At 42.5% G+C, this 15,871-nt stretch overlaps 1 protein-coding gene across 2 annotated transcripts in view; it reads right to left on the bottom strand.

Moving 5' to 3' along the window:
* The window catches only part of LOC128324144 (uncharacterized), a 35,288-nt gene extending 23,957 nt beyond the window's left edge, over positions 1–11,331 (bottom strand). Inside the window, exons 1-3 of one of the 2 annotated variants that reach the window (XM_053248348.1) lie at positions 11,295–11,311; positions 9,443–9,521; positions 7,301–7,369 (exon numbers count right to left, since the gene is read on the bottom strand). Coding sequence is in view for 1 of the 2 variants with exons in the window: in XM_053248346.1 (XP_053104321.1) it covers positions 9,443–9,453 (11 nt within the window). In the remaining variant the exon portion in view is untranslated. Of the gene's footprint in view, positions 1–7,300; positions 7,370–9,442; positions 9,522–11,294 lie in introns of both variants that reach the window. The other variant, XM_053248346.1, reaches the window with a different exon arrangement.
* Positions 11,332–15,871: the final 4,540 nt, after the last annotated feature.

Raw genomic sequence — 15,871 nt, 5'->3', positions numbered from 1 at the left:
AAAATATTGACGCAAACTGGAAGTTGCAGATTATGCATTTGTAAAATTGATCATGCATATATCAGTGGGATAAATAGAATTGAAATTATGTGAAGAGGCAGGAGTGTTTGTGTGTGTGTGTGTGTGTGTGTGTATTTATGTAACATTAGAGATGTAACAGAAGTCCTACCTACAGTCTTTGAACCCTGTCTGAAAAATGCATCTAAATTCTGAAGGAGAACATGAACATGGAGAATCATGAAATACTGAATATTTGTTTGCTTTTATACCAAATGGGAGGAAAGATATAAATATGTATCTCAAAATCTTAGCAACTACATGGAAGTCACTCCCATGGCCCTGAAAAAAGTACAGGCTTTGCTAAGGTGTTTCTGATCTAACCTTGTGAGGTAGACTTCTATTATTGCAGTGTTAACAGATGCGGAAATGAGGCTGAGAGACTTATTTGTCCAATACTGCATTGCTGAGTTTGAACATGGGATGTTAGGGATTCAGTTCAGAACTTGATGCAGAAATCACCATAGCTCACTGTATTGCTAGCCTTCAAGGTGGATAGCAAGGTGATATGGAGAGAGAAGGGGAATGACACGGTATAGTCAGAAAGGTACTGCAAAGTTCAAAGTCATTTATCAGGAAACTTACCAGAGTGGTTTAGGGCACTGATACTGAAACCAGGGCCAACCAAAAGTGGCCCTCCATATTTTGCTGCCCCATTGTGGTTGGAGAAATGGAGGGATTTCAGCAATTTTTAGTGTGTAACTTACCAAATGGTTCCAGTTCTCCTCCTGACAACTGGCTACCATTTTTCCCCTGGAATGCCCCTCAGGAGGATGCTATATGATGACACAGCATCCTCCTGGGTACATTCTGGGGTTGGGGAGTGGGAATGCAGCTGTCTGGAGCTAGGTGGATTTAGGTAGTTGCCTAGGACACCAATTCTTAGGGGTTTGGACAGACACTGCCCTCTGCCCCACCCCTGCAGTGAATTGTGGCTGGGGCAGTAGTGGATGGGATTGCTTTCCTCTGGGTCCCCCCTTCTCCAGCCAACACTAGCTGCTAAGTATGATTTTGCCCTTGCATTCAGTTAAACTATACTCTTAAGTTATAGCATATAATTTTAACTGAATGGGGTGCTGGTCAAACTTCACCTAAGGTAATGGTAATGTGTTCCATCAAGTCGATTTCGACTCCTGGCACCCACAGAGCCCTTTGGTTTTCTTTTGGTAGAATACAGGAGGGGGTTACCATTGCTTCCTCCTGCACAGTATGAGATGATGCCTTTCAGCATCTTCCTATATCGCTGCTGCTGAATATACTGTAGTACCAGCGCGGATTCAAACCGGCAACCTTCTACTTGTTCAGAAAAACCTTAGGACCGACCCTGCCCCAAATGCAGTTGAAAGTTCTTTTGGGGGAACTTTCAGTCCATCCTTAATGTATTTTAAACTATGTTCCTTGGGGTTCCTTGGACTGTTAATATTCTTCAGTAAAAAGATCAGTAGTGATAGAAAATCCTGAAAAAATATCCTGCCTGCCAACTAAAACTGATCTTCTCCTGCAATACACAATACTTTCAGTTTGTGCAGGGCAACTGTGAAGCCAAACAGACCTGGCTTCTATTCTGTATCCTAGATGTACTACATGAAATCTGCATTCTAGAAGATATTCCAGGATCCACTGTTATGCGTTGGATTTTTGTAGCAGATGGCCAAGGGTTCTTTGATTTGTTTTCCAATCTCACAAGAGTTTGCTGTAGTTAGAAAATTTGAAACCACAGATTTAAGGAAATGCCTATATACTAGGAAGCTCATTCCTGGCATCATACATTTATATGGATCTAAATCAGAATTCAAATAAATTGTTCATCCAGTTTGTTGAAGAGCAGTACTGATCTCTCCTCAGCTGATCAAAAATAGCAAGAAAACTGATGATGAACCTTAGAGTTGATACTTATAGTTGATGATGAACAAGCTATTTGTTGCTAACTAGAACCATCCTTTAAAGATCCATAATGAATATTTTATTTCTTAGTTAAATAAATCTTATAGAAGAGAAAATCTCAAGTGATATTAAATAGTTTGCTTTGGGGATTTTTTTTAAGCAGGAATTTTGAATTTCAGTGTCTGAAGTTTGACACATTATTGAACATTTTGTCATGAGCTACAAAATATATTCATCATTTTAGTTTCTGAATATAGCATGAATATGACTTTTACTCTAAATATGTAGTTATCAAAAGACTAGAACAGAGGTGCAGAAAGCAAAGTTTTTCTACTCATGTATGTATGTAGCAAATTTATATGCCACCCAGAACTTGTCTCTGAATGGTCTCTCATATAGCTGACAGAGCAATAACTTCTGTCTGTTGCACTTTGAGGCTCCTTCTTTTTGCGCACAAGCTTCAAAACGCCAGCTCCAGTAATAGTCCATGCAGCAGACCCAACATTATCACCAGCAGTGATGAACACTGTGGATAGTGACTTCTGGCAAGGTCCACATTCCAAAAGATGGGTGGGGGGTGGTAGAGTAGCAGCACTCACACAGTTTTGTAAATCCATTTGTTTTGGATTTGAATAGAATATCCATTCATTTACTGAGTTCAGTGGGGACCTACCCGATGACACTGATTTCAGTGTCTTCTAACGAGCTTTTATGAAGAAAATTCAAGCATTGCACTTCCTATTTATTTATTTATTTATTTATTTAATACATTTCTATACCACTCAAAATGCAAGTTCTCTGGGCGGCTTACAAAACAATAAAAACAGCCAATACAAGATTAAAACATTTCAACAATTAAAATTAAAAAGTTAAAACTATTAAAACACAATTAAAACAGTATCTAATTAAAAGCCTGGGTGAACAAATGCATCTTGACTGCCCTTTAAAAAGTTGTAAGAGATGGGGAGGCTCTTATTTCAACAGGAAGTATGTTCCAAAGCCTTGGGATGGCAATGGAGAAGGCCCATCCACGAGTAGCGACCATATGAGCTGGTGGCAACTGCAGACTATTTGGCATCATACCCGCCAAATTTCAGAGAAATTCGATACAGGGAGCCCATTTAAACACACATTAGGATAATATTTCCATTGATTTTGAGGAGACACTCAGGAGCGTATAAACATATATAAATTTGTGTGAAAGAAAGTCATACTTCCTGATGACCACAGCTACCAAATTTTCATACACAATCCTGCCACTAAAATTAGCTAAATGCATTATTTTTACATCCAAGTATGCTCAGTGAAAGTTTCATTTTTTAAATTTTTCGATATTCTGAATATCATGCTTCCTGATGACCTACAGTTACCAAATTTTGCATGAACAGTCTTGTCACTTAAATTAGCTAAATGCATAACTTTTTATACCAGAATGTGCTTGGGAGAAGGTTTATTTATTTATTTATTTATTTATTTATTTATTTATTTATAAGAAATTCTGAATATAATCATATTTAACTGTGATTCTTCTCAACAGATTTTTAACACTCAATAATCATATCAGTAATTCCAAAACAACATCAAGAAACAATCTTTCCCAAATGCAACTTTACTATCATTCAAATTTACCAGATATGGTAATTCAATAAAATGAGTACAGTTTGAAGTTGAAATCCTACAAATTTGAAAGCCTTTTCTACTGAATATCTTTAACTTATTGAACATTTCTGTAAGTGTAATCTATGCAAAATGATTTTTCCCAGTCAACAATGGGCCTCGTCTATGTGTGTGTGTGTAGGCAATTAAATAGTGTATACACACATTTTCAAACTGCAATCATAGAGGGAGCCGCACAGATGTGCCCGGGATTGCACCCATTCCATGCTGCAGTGCTTCTTGCTGGCCTCCTCTCTGAACAGCAGCCCAGCCTCTCCTGTCTCTGATCCAGCAATGCAGTTGCCCAGCAACAGGAATGCTGCCACATTCCATCCCAGGCTTGTCAGCCTGTCAAGCAGCACAGTCACATAGGGGCATTCTCTCTTCCCACCCTGTCCCTTGCTCATAAGTGGAACTGGGCGGGCAGGCAGGGCACGTGCCCTAGGCGCCACTGAGGTGGGGGCACCACGCCAGTTCCTGCCACCCCCACCCCATTGCCCACCTGCCCACCTGCCCAGCCCCAGGGCCCCGCAGCCACTTGCCTCCATGATCGGCCAGGCCTAGGGTCGGCAAGGCCTGCAAACTGCAGAGCTCTTCTCTCCCCGCCTCTCAGCTGATCGGCGGGTGGGCGGGGCTTCCAGAGAAGCCTCTGAGTAGGCCTCCCTGAAGCCTGTACTCGGCAGGCCAAGCAAGCCAAGAAGGAGGAAGCAGGCAGAGTTCTCTGCAGCAGCAGCAGACCCTCTGCCCAGACCATCCAGCACAGCTTTTGCCAGGTAGGCTGTGAATTCCTTTTTGTGGTCCCCCAACCCTATAGGAATCTGCTTGCCATAGGGCTTTGATATGGGGGGTGGAGCGAGACTGAGAAGCCTCTGAATATTTAATTTAAAACAGACTGGAAAATGTGCTGGCTTTAAAAACAAAAACTATCTAAAAAGGCCTATAAGTGGCTTGTTTCAGGGCAGAAAATTACAAAAACTTCTGGAACAAGTATATTTTATTTATTTTCATTCATTCATTCATAAATGCACTTATGTTCAAATTGTTTTGCAACCCAGAAGGTCTGAGTGAGAACTGTGAAGCATGTGTTGTGCTTTTATTTCATTTTATTTCATTTTATTTTATTTTATTTTTCTTGTGTGTGAACTGCTCACCAATAACTTGCTGGGACTTCAGGGTAAATCTGGCCAACATGTGAATGCAGCACCTCCATTCCAGAGGAGATGTGTGTTAAAGCGCTTTAAAAGACTTGTGTGAAAAACCTCCTGGAATCAAACTTTACTGAATTTGTTCAGAATTCTGAGAAAACAAACATAGGCTCACCCTGCATGGTTGAAAGTCTCCTTTGCTAATCTGCAGTGAGGGGGCCATTTTAATAATTAGCATTGCTAGTGTGTTCTAGGCATTAAAAGTAGCACAAATATATAGTACTCAGTGTATATCTCTATATACTGTGAAGTGTGCATGTGTGTATTCAGTGAAATATATTTCCAGGCAGCATACTTATTTTGAAATATCAGACTTAAATCCTTGGGTGTCTGGGGTGTGTGGAGGCCCTGGACTTTGAGGGGCTGGGGGCCCATTTTAAAATCTCATCTTGTCCCATTCCAACCTTGCTATGCCCCCGGCGGTCACTACACATGGGTTTCTGCACAGCACCTGCACAGAAGAAACTTACATGTAGAAAATGTGTCTCTTGTTAATTAATTTTCCATCCATGACTGGGATATCTGAGAGTTACAGTCAATAATAAAAGAACAGCACACTGCTTGTGACAGGAAGGGGCAAATTACAATGATTTCTTAGTCTGGCAGGGGCTGGTTTTGGCCCTGGCAGAACTTGGCTGTCTGCTCCTGTTGCAAATGCCTCTATCTAGTGTGGCAAACTAATGTATCCTCCTCCCTCTTGGTGTCAAAGTAAGCACTAGTGTGTTGAATGCACATATACCCCATCATGAGCTAACAGTCATCATAGGACAAAGGCTGGCAGAAATCATTCACTGGTTTATACACACACACACACACCACCACCACCACCACCACCTTCTTCCCCTATTTTGCTAGTGGCTATTTGGGCAGGTGATCCTCTAGGACAAAGTCATGTTTTTTAAAGAATGAGATGAGACATAGAAAATGACACTTGGAATCCTCACATAACTCCTGACTGTTGATCTAAGTCTTTTACAGAGATGGCTCATGTTTTCAGGTTTTGATCAACAACCATGTCTAGATGGTACAGTGTTCCTTTTAACAGAGATTTCCAGATATTCTTGACTACAAGTCCCATCATTCCTGTTTGGACAGAGGCACAATTTCAGTGCTTGCCCTAGGCGCTATTTTCCCTAGTTACGCCTCTGGCCTTGCTCCCTCCTCCTGGCAAGTAGAGGAAAAGGGGACCAAATGACAGTGATGGGCACTAAGTGCTTTGCTCTCAAGAAGGAATCATCAAACACTCCAGGTGGCAACAAAAAGCAGGGCATCCCATCACAGCTTTTGGAGTGGAACATTTGGCAGGGGTGTGTGCCAGGGATTGGGTAGAAAAGGCAGCTCCAAGCAGGGATTCTCCAGCAGCTAAGTCCTATTTTTTTCATAGAACGTTTGGGGCAGTGGAGGCCCAGCCCCTTCCACTTTGGAGTTTGTGCTCCCTAGACTTACTCATGAGCAGAGCTGGTCAGCAGGGTCAGCAGTGCTCTAGTCAGAGTGCCCAGAGACAGCAGCAGAACAGGCTCAAGAGAGTGCCAGGCCGTGGGGACACCCCCTTCTCAGAAGGGAGGGAGAGACTTGCTGAACAAAATCTCTAATGATCCCTGACAGCAAAACATCCCTTTCTCCCATGGACCGCTCTCTCACAAGAGGCCATTTGGGCTGTATATTGAGCCAGGTTGCTGTATGGAGGAAAGCCATGGGGACAGATACCCCAAGTCTTCCTGTCTTGGTGACAGCTGCGAAGTAACTGTCAAAGCGTGCCCCCTGCCAGCCCGTCCACCCATATGGACATGTGAACCTTTGATTGTGTCCCCAAACTATGACCCTGCTCGCCCAGGGTCACTGGAAATCAGGGCTCCCCTTTCTCGTGATTCATCACACCATCAGATCTGCATACGGCATGATGCCAGACAGAGCCCAGGAATTTTACGTGGTTTTTAAAGATCCATCCATGTACCTGGCTGTGCACCTGATCTGGCTCTGACACATGGAGTGTCAAAATCTCCATGGACTGCTTTGAAGGGCTGATCCCTCACCACAGCATCCCTGGTCACAGAGAAACAGACGCCCCCCCCAGCATCTTTTGCCCTTCCTCATATACGTACATATCCTCTCCTAGGAAGTCTCCAGGTTCCCTTCCCTTTCCAGAGTAACAGGGAAATCGTGCCCCAACCAGCCCCCACCCCCACCATCGATTGTACTTCTGACGGACTATTTTAGTGCAGGGCTCTTTGGGGGGGGGGGTAGTGCCAATGCTTTCAGAAGAAGTGCTGGCATGGCATGGAATTTAGAGGGATTTATATGCCCTTTCCTGCTGAGGGTGGGTGGTCCATGTGAAAAATGCACGATCACGCTCAGCATGCCCCATTTGAGATCGTGGCCAATTGCATCTGCTCCGCTGATGTGCTAACGCTTTGCCCACAGTCTGGCTGTGGGGCTTGCTGGGATTATCCTCAGTGATCAAGCAGCAGGCTTTGGTGAACGTCTGCAGAGCTATTTACCTCTGGTTTCATGTTATGTCTGAATCCAGCCGAAGTTTGATTGAGTTGCTGAGGCAGAGCTTGACAGTTCTGATTGTAGAATTGAAATAGAAGAGAAGAAATGCTTCAGCAATCCATTTGGAAAGGTAGCATTTAGAGTTTAGATTTTCAGGTGGAATACTTGCTAACAGACTTAAATCACAAAGAGCTGTCTTAAATGGCGATTGAGGAAATGATTTGATCTTTCTGTAGAAATTGCCTTGGCTTTCATGCCCTTCACCTGTAGATTAGGGTCATGAGCATATGCAGCCATCTCATCCATTTGGGCCAAGTTTCTAAATCCAGCAAGTGCTGCATTTGTCATGGCTCTTAGTGTGTTTTTCTTAATTAATACATCATTCTTTTCATTCTGAATTATACAGTTTGATACATCTTCTTGTTAAAACAGTGTGTGTGTTAGATCTTGGGCCAACCAACTCATTCCCTGTTTTTATTAGGATTGCAGTGATAATGAATTGATCAATTAAAAATCCTTCAAAACAAAAACAAAAAACCAGCTCTGTTTCATCAGGCCAACCCATCCCAGACCTCTGTCAGTTCTCTGCAGCCAGTGCCTCAACAAGCTTGGCTGGCAATGATATGCTGAACTTTCGTGGAGCCCCTAGCATGCTTAAAGAGGCATGTGCAGATGCAGTGGTAGGACAGCAGCACTTTGAAGAGCTTGTTGAGGTCCCTCTTATTGTGCAATAGATGGAGAGAAGGGGACTTGGATGGGAAGATGATGGAAGAAGTCTGGTACATGTTTCAATTTTGCTCAGCCTCATGTCAGCAGACCAGTTGTCTTTGCAAGGCTGCTTGACCATTTTCTGCATGTGTGCTCATAGGGTGGATTGGCTGCATGTGTATGTTTTTGCATGTGGGTGGGTGATTGATACATAGTGGTGTTTATCAGCTATATGTATATGTCACTCTGTGTGACTTTATGTGCCAGTGTTTGGATGGAGTGGGAGGCCTGATCATGTGCCTCAAAGCCCTGCTCTCTCTCTTTGATATTGTTTATTTTACTCATGTTGTTAATGCATTTTCTCTTTTCTTGCCAGGAAAATATGCCTAAGTAAATATGCATTTTATTGAAATGTTTATTCTATTCATATTCCAATTTAATTAATAGATTACAAATCTCATAACATTTAAATTTATTTAATTGGGCTGTGGTTCTAGGTTTCAATTCTAAGTGGCTCTTGTGTGGAAGACACTTCTGTTTCTGCAAGGGGGTGATTTCTGCGAATCCCCCTTTCTCTGCCACCCTCCATGGCCCCTATGGGTCTGAGTGCTCCCTCCACCCTTAGGAGTGGATTTTCAGGGGGGTGCAGATGGCTGCTCTGCTGAGGAAGATTTGGGAAAGTTTGTTTCCATGAACTTCCTTCAACTCATGCTCCTTAGAATCCAACTCCTAGTTTTTACCTACCTGAACTAGAGGTGTAGATGTGGTCAGGTGTTGACATTTGGAACTGCCTGCCCTCTGTTGTGAATGATATAGAATTTGGTGGCCAGCTGGTCACACTGTGCAAGGGGAGCTCTTGGTGATGTCCATGGTATTTCATTGTATTACAGGAACTCCAGCATTAGTTCCTTAATCAGTATCCTGGCAAGCATCCCGGGCATGTTCAGAGCTTGATTATTAATCACCTGACTTTTATTTTATTAATCAATCTGATGTTTAAATAAATTTGCATATTCTTAAAATTTGGTAAAATTGCCTGATAGAGATATTTAAGAAAGTGGCTGACATGCCGAATAAAATCATGCATGTGGAAGACTGTTCCGCGTGTGCAATGGGGGAGGAGGATGCCAAGCCCCTCTTTCATCTGCAGACGCCTATGCTTCCCAAAAATATGTTCCTGAGGACCCCACAACCCCCAGAGACATAATTTTGGGAGGCATAGAGGGAAGGGAGATCAGTAAAAAATTTCCCTCTCCCCACTGCACACAGAAAACACTCTTCCTCATGCACTCTGTTAGTCTGAAAGTCAGCCACTGTGAATGAACTTACCACTGTGTAAATACAAATAACTGACAATGAATTGTGATTAAATGTACAATTAAACATGGTTATAGTGTAAAACAAGTAGCTAAGAGATTGATTTATGAATCAAGAAGTACCTGGTTTCCATATCACTTCTATGATGAACTTACAAGGGGACTTTATGTAAGCCATTCGCTTTCAGCTTCAACCCCCAATCTGCAATATGAGGATACTATGTTTAATACCAGTGCTGGGTAGTAAATATATTTACTATATATTTACTACCAGCCACCACAGGGTAGTTCAAAGTCAAGACTATGAGGAATTCATCTATGTTAGCTGGTTTATATAGTAATGTTGATGTAATGTTAATGGGATGTGCACAATACCAGTTAGCCCAGTTCAGTTTGAGTCCGGACTGGACTTGAGCCAGGCTGGACTAGTTCAGTTTTGCACCCCTTCAAACCCCCTGGTTCGGTTCAGGGGGTTCAAAGTACCGGTTTGGGGGGTTTGAACAAACTGGACGATTTCTGGCAATAATGTTAGGCAGGCAGGGGAGGTGAACCTCTGGAGACCCTGCATGGCCATGGCAGTGCCCCCAGGAGGAGGTAAGTTGATTAGAAATTTTTAAAAAACTTTGAACCCTCTGAACAGGTCAGAGGATTCAGCTCGATGCCAAACTGGGGAGGATTTGGCTCGTCATCAAGCCGTCAAACCGAATCAGTTTGATGTCAAACCGGTTTGGTTCCGAACCAGTTTGCACATCCCTAATGTTTGGTTGCAATAAGATATGGACCTGTGTGTTCTACTGAGGCATACATGTTTTTATGAGTGAAGGTTCTGTTTACTTTGCTGGCTTGTTGTATCGTTATTTGTTTAGACAGTAGTCTTAACAAAACTGAAGACAGTTTTAACATCCTAAACTGTCTAAAAAGAAACCCAACAGATAAAGTTCTTGATTAAATTAAATCAAATCAGAGGAATCTCTGCAGGTGGAGGCGTCAGCCAATTAATGTTAGATGATATCTGGGATAAGATTGTTCAGCTGTACCTGAACATTCTGAGGAGTGGAGTATAAAAGTGGGTCTGAGAAGGCTCACAGAGAGAGACAGCTGGGGAGTTGGACAGAGAACTCTGAAGGAGCAAAAGGAAGAAGCCAGCCCAGGGAGGTGAGCAGTGTTCCTTCTAACAGGGATTCCCAGATGTTGTTGACTACAATTCCCAGAATTCCCCACTGCAATAGCTTTTGCTTTGGGATTCTGGGAGTTGTAGTCAATAGCATCTGGGAATCCATGTTAGAGGTGTTGGAAAATTCTCTGTGGTGAGAGAATCCCTTTTTCAATATAGCAGAGTGCACAGAGGCACAAACACAGCGGATTTAGTTAGGCATGCGTGTGTGCTAAGAGTAAAGTAACTTGGAGCCAATTGCTAGTTTCAAATCAATATAAAAGGCATTTATTAAGGAACTCCATTCTAGATAGGAAAGTGAGGATTTAGGATCTCTAATCTATCTATCTAAATGGATGCAGATGGATTCACCATCTTCTCTGCACATATGGTGCAGGGCAAGAGACTTGCCATGTTGCAAGGTCAACAGCCAGGTAGCAAGAGAGAGAGAGAGAAGGAGGAAGGAAGTTGAATCCCCTAAGATTAGCAATCTACATTTCAAAGGGATAGCATCAGAGCAGCGGGAAGTGATGACCAAATGTCTTTGACCTTCTAGCCCTCTGACTTACTAGTCTGTCCTCCACTGTCTGAGGCAAAGAGACAGCGCAAAGTCCTTTACTTCCAACAAGAGGGAACACTGCAAGAGGGCAGACACTGAAGAAGAAGGCATGAGGAAGATTGAGGGGTAATAGGAAGGTTGTGTTTGCCCACGGTATCTTCAAAAGAATTGAGTGTCTGTCCTGAGTACCTCATGAAAGGAGCTTTGCCCCTGCACCTTCAGGAAGCTTAACAGCAAAAGGAGCAGCTGGCTTGTGAATATACCTCATCTTCCAGGAGACTAGCAGGCAGTTAACTGTCCATCAACAGAGTGGAGGACCAGACTGAAGACAGCAGACAAAGTGAAGATCCAGATAGCAGTTGGCCAGCTGCAGCAGAACTCTCGGGGCCCAACGTTCCAAACCCACCTGCCTCAACAGCCATCAGAGGTTAGGGAAGGAAAAAAAATGTTCCTTTTGTTATGGAGCTTGTGTCACTAAATTGCCTCAGTGGGTTAGAGGAACAGGTTAATAAGAATAAGAATAAGAATAAGAATAAGAATAAGAATAAGAATAAGAATAAGAATAAGAATAAGAAGTGCTGTGTTAAAAATGAACAGAGGAAAAATAACAAAAACAGAAAGAATAGAACTGCTCAATGGAAGCAACATCAAGAACCTGGAAGAGAAAGAACATTACAAATACTTGGGCATCCTCCAGGCTGATAACAGCACACACATTTAAAGTTAAAAGAAAAATTGGAAGTGAATACATCAGGAGAGTTAGAAAAATCCTCAAGTCCAAACTCAATGGCGGGAACACCACACAAGCCATAAACACCTGGGCTATACCTGTTATCAGATACACTGCAGGAATAATAGACTGGACCCAGGCAGAGTTAGAGACGCTAGATCATAAGACCAGGAAAATAATGACCATCAATCATGCTCTGCACCCCCACAGTGATGTAGATAGGCTATACTGCCCTCGCAGCTCAGGTGGAAGAGGAATGCTGCAAGTCCATCAAACAGTAGAGGAGGAGAAAAGAGGCCTTGGAGAATATATCAAGGACAGTGAAGAAGATGCACTTAAAATGGTCAATAACGCGAAACTATTCAACACGAATGAAACCAAGCAGGCCTACAAGAAAGAACAAGTCAAGAACCGAGCAGAAAAATGGAAAAATAAGCCACTGCATGGTCAATATTTGCACAGTATAAGTGGAAAATCAGACATCACCAACACCTGGCAATGGCTTAAGAATGGCAACTTGAAGAAAGAAACAGAGGGTTTAATACTGGCTGCACAAGAACAGGCACTAAGAACAAATGCAATAAGAGCCAAAGTCAAAAAAATCAACAACGAACAGCAAGTGCTGCCTTTGTAAAGAAGCAGATGAAACAGTGGACCACCTAATCAGCTGTTGTAAAAAGATCGCACAGACTGACTACAAAGAAAGGCATGACAAGGTAGCAGGGATGATCCACTGGAACATCTGCAAAAATTCAAGCTACATGTAGCAAAAAATTGGTGGGACCATAAAATGGAAAAAGTTGTAGAAAATGAAGGTGCAAAAATATTATGGGACTTCCGACTACAAACAAACATCTGCCACACAATACACCAGATATAACTGTAGTCGAGAAGAAAGAAAAACAAGTGAAAATAATCGACACAGCAATACCAGGTGACAGCAGAAGAGAAGAAAAAGAAAATAGAAAAAATCACCAAATACAAAGATCTACAAATTTGAATTGAAAGGCTGTGGCAGAAAAAGACCAAAATAATCCCAGTGGTAATTGGTGCCCTGGGTGCAGTTCCAAAAGACCTTGAAGAGCACCTCAACACCATAGGGGCTACAGAAATCACCATCAGCCAATTACAAAAAGCAACTTTACTGGGAACAGCCTATATTCTGCGACGATATCTATAATAATAACAGCAACAACATTGATAATAAAATTCAGCCATCCCAGGTCCTTGGGAAGGACTCGATGTCTGGATAAAACAAACCAGTCAATAACACCTCTCTGACTGTGTAAACAACAACAACAACAATTATACATGCTACCTATATGCCACTTTTCAACAAAATGTGATATGAGAAAGGAGCGATGTGTGACTGTGCTGCTAGTTTTATATAGTACTTTCAAATTTGTGTTAAGCTGTTCTATGTAGAACTTTTAATTCTTATTATTAAAATATCTATCTATCTATCTATCACTTTTGTACACCACCCCAAACTTTCATCTCTGGGCGGTTAACAATAACATAAAACAAGTTAATACATACATAACAATCTTAAAACAATTTCAGCAATCTAAAAATTAAAAACAGGTTAAAACTTAAAAATTAAAAAAGCTGAAAAAGCTTGGCTGCAGTGGTGGGTTTTCAAATGCAAATTAAAAATGGTCAGAGATGGGGAGGAATGTATTGGGAGTGCATTCCACAGTCTCGGGGCAGCAACTGAGAAGGCCTGTCCCCGTGTGGCCACCAGCCGAGCTGGTGGGAACTGGAGATGGACCTCTCCAGACAACCTCAATGAGTGGCGGGGCTCATAATGAAGAAGACATTCTCTTAAATACCTAGGGCCTAAGCCATTTAGGGATTTACAGGTTATAACCAGCACTTTGCATTTTGCCTGGAAACCTATTGGTAGCCAGTGTAGATCTATCAACAAAGGAGTGATGTGGTCTCTCTGAGATGACCCAGAGAGACAACAACCCTGGTTGTTACATTCTGTACCAATTGGAGTTTCCGGACTATGTACAAAGGCAGCCCCACATAGAGCACATTGCAGAAGTCAAGTATGGAGGCTACCAATGTATGTACTACTCTTTTGAGGTCATTCATCTCAAGAAACGGGCACAGTTGGTGTATCAGTCGAAGCTGATAGAAAGCCCCTCTGGCCACCACCTCAACCTGAGATACCAGGAAGAGGTGTGGATCCAGAAGCACTCCTAGACTGCATACTTGTTCCTTTTGGGGAAGCGTGACCCCATCTAGCACAGGTAGATTCTGTTTAGATTCTACCTGCACAATAAGTACCTCCATCTTATCTGGATGGTAAGATAAGCCCTGCACCAAATCCCCTGATGATCTCTCCTAGTGGTTTCATGTAGATGTTAAAGAGCATTGCAGACAGTATGGAGCCCTTAGCGACGCCACACATAAGCTTAGATTTCGAAGAGCAGCAGTCTCCAATCGACACCATCTGGAATCTGTCTGAGAGGTAGGAGCGGAACCTCTGCAAGACAGTGCCCCCACTCCCAACTCTTCCAGACATTCCAGAAGGATACTATGGTCAATAGTATCAAAAACTGCTGAGAGATCCAAAAGGACCAACAGAGTCACACTTCCTCTGTGAATTCCCAATGGGAGATCATCCATCTAAGGCAGTCTCCACCCCATAGCCTGCCCGAAGGCTAGTTGGAAATGGGTCTAGATAATCAGTTTCCTTCATGACCATCTGGAGATGAGAGGCCACCACCACCAAATACCCATCCATATTCATAGCTTTTAGAGATATATACATTACAGCCTAGTATCATATTAGTCTTTTTCCTGATCGTTAATGTTGTTTTGATGGCTGTTGATAGTCATGTCCATGCTTTTTTCAGCTGTGGCACTGAAACACTCAGATGCATGCAAAGGGAACTGAGGTAGCTGAGGCATTTCAGCATTCACTTATGCACTCTTTTCTAGTTTCCCCACCATTGGTCTCTCTGTTTTATACAGAGCTTTGAGGGCTGTGGTGCATGCCCTCTTTCCTGCAGTTGCTGGAATCTCACTGCAAACAGAAACTGAACTTGTTTCTGCCTCACCCATCAAGAGATCCTTGACTTGCTGAAACCTCCAGCTAACACATCAACCACTGTTCTTCCCTTCACCATTGCTCTTCCTCCCATTGGATTCGATTGCAGTGGGGAATGGTGGGGACAGGAAAAATAATTGGAGGAGCACGTTTCTTGAACTGGACTGGAAGAGTAAAGACCAAAAAGGGAAAATTGTGCTTGAAGGTTAAAAATGAAAATAACTTCACCCCTCCCCACCCTCCTTGGTTGCTACCCAGAGAAGGTAATTGCTCTACCTAGGCCCCCCTGCAACAACCCATTGACAGTGTCTACAAGCTGCAACCTAACATGTGCGAAAAGTCCTCGTGTGCTCAACACAGCAAAAAAGGGGTTCCCTCCCACCTTTTTACAGATTTGGGGGTAATCGTGGTAGAAAAGTGAGGAATAGGATATACATCATTTATACAGGAAGCAAAATTTTCTGCAGAAATCAGCAATGAGGTTGATACAATTTATTGTCTAGAACAGGGATTCTCAACGTTGGGTCCCCAGATGTTTTTGGACTTCAACTCCCATAATCCCCAGTCCCAGTGGCCTTTGATTGGGGATTATGGGAGTTGAAGTCCAAAAACATCTGAGGACCCAACGTTGAGAATCCCTGGTCTAGAACACCTCAGTGTCATTATGTCAAGTTATCATCCACTAAAGAAGAAATGGGTACTTCTAAAAGTACTTCCAATTCTGTCTCCTATGGCTTGTAAAAGATGTTGCACCCCAGATCTTTGATTCCCTCCCTCCTGTCACAGGAACTCACTGGAGCCAAAGTGGATTAAAACAATAAACAAGCTTAAATTACAGCCCACTTCAGTTAAACATTTGTTCTCGCTAATTAGAATTATCCAGACTAATCAACTAAAGCTTTAATTGATTAACCTGCTAATGCAGCTCTGGTATGGATGTTAAGTGTTTAGCTGAAATATAGCTGGCAAATAAGTGAGCACAACATACAGAGGACGTTGGCAGTAAATGTGTCTCCTGGTTTTTATGAATAGTCATTATGTTTGGAATA

This window comes from Hemicordylus capensis, chromosome 4 (genome assembly GCF_027244095.1).
Source record: "Hemicordylus capensis ecotype Gifberg chromosome 4, rHemCap1.1.pri, whole genome shotgun sequence".
Lineage (NCBI taxonomy): Eukaryota > Metazoa > Chordata > Lepidosauria > Squamata > Cordylidae > Hemicordylus > Hemicordylus capensis.
This window is presented reverse-complemented; position numbering and strand designations above follow the sequence as displayed.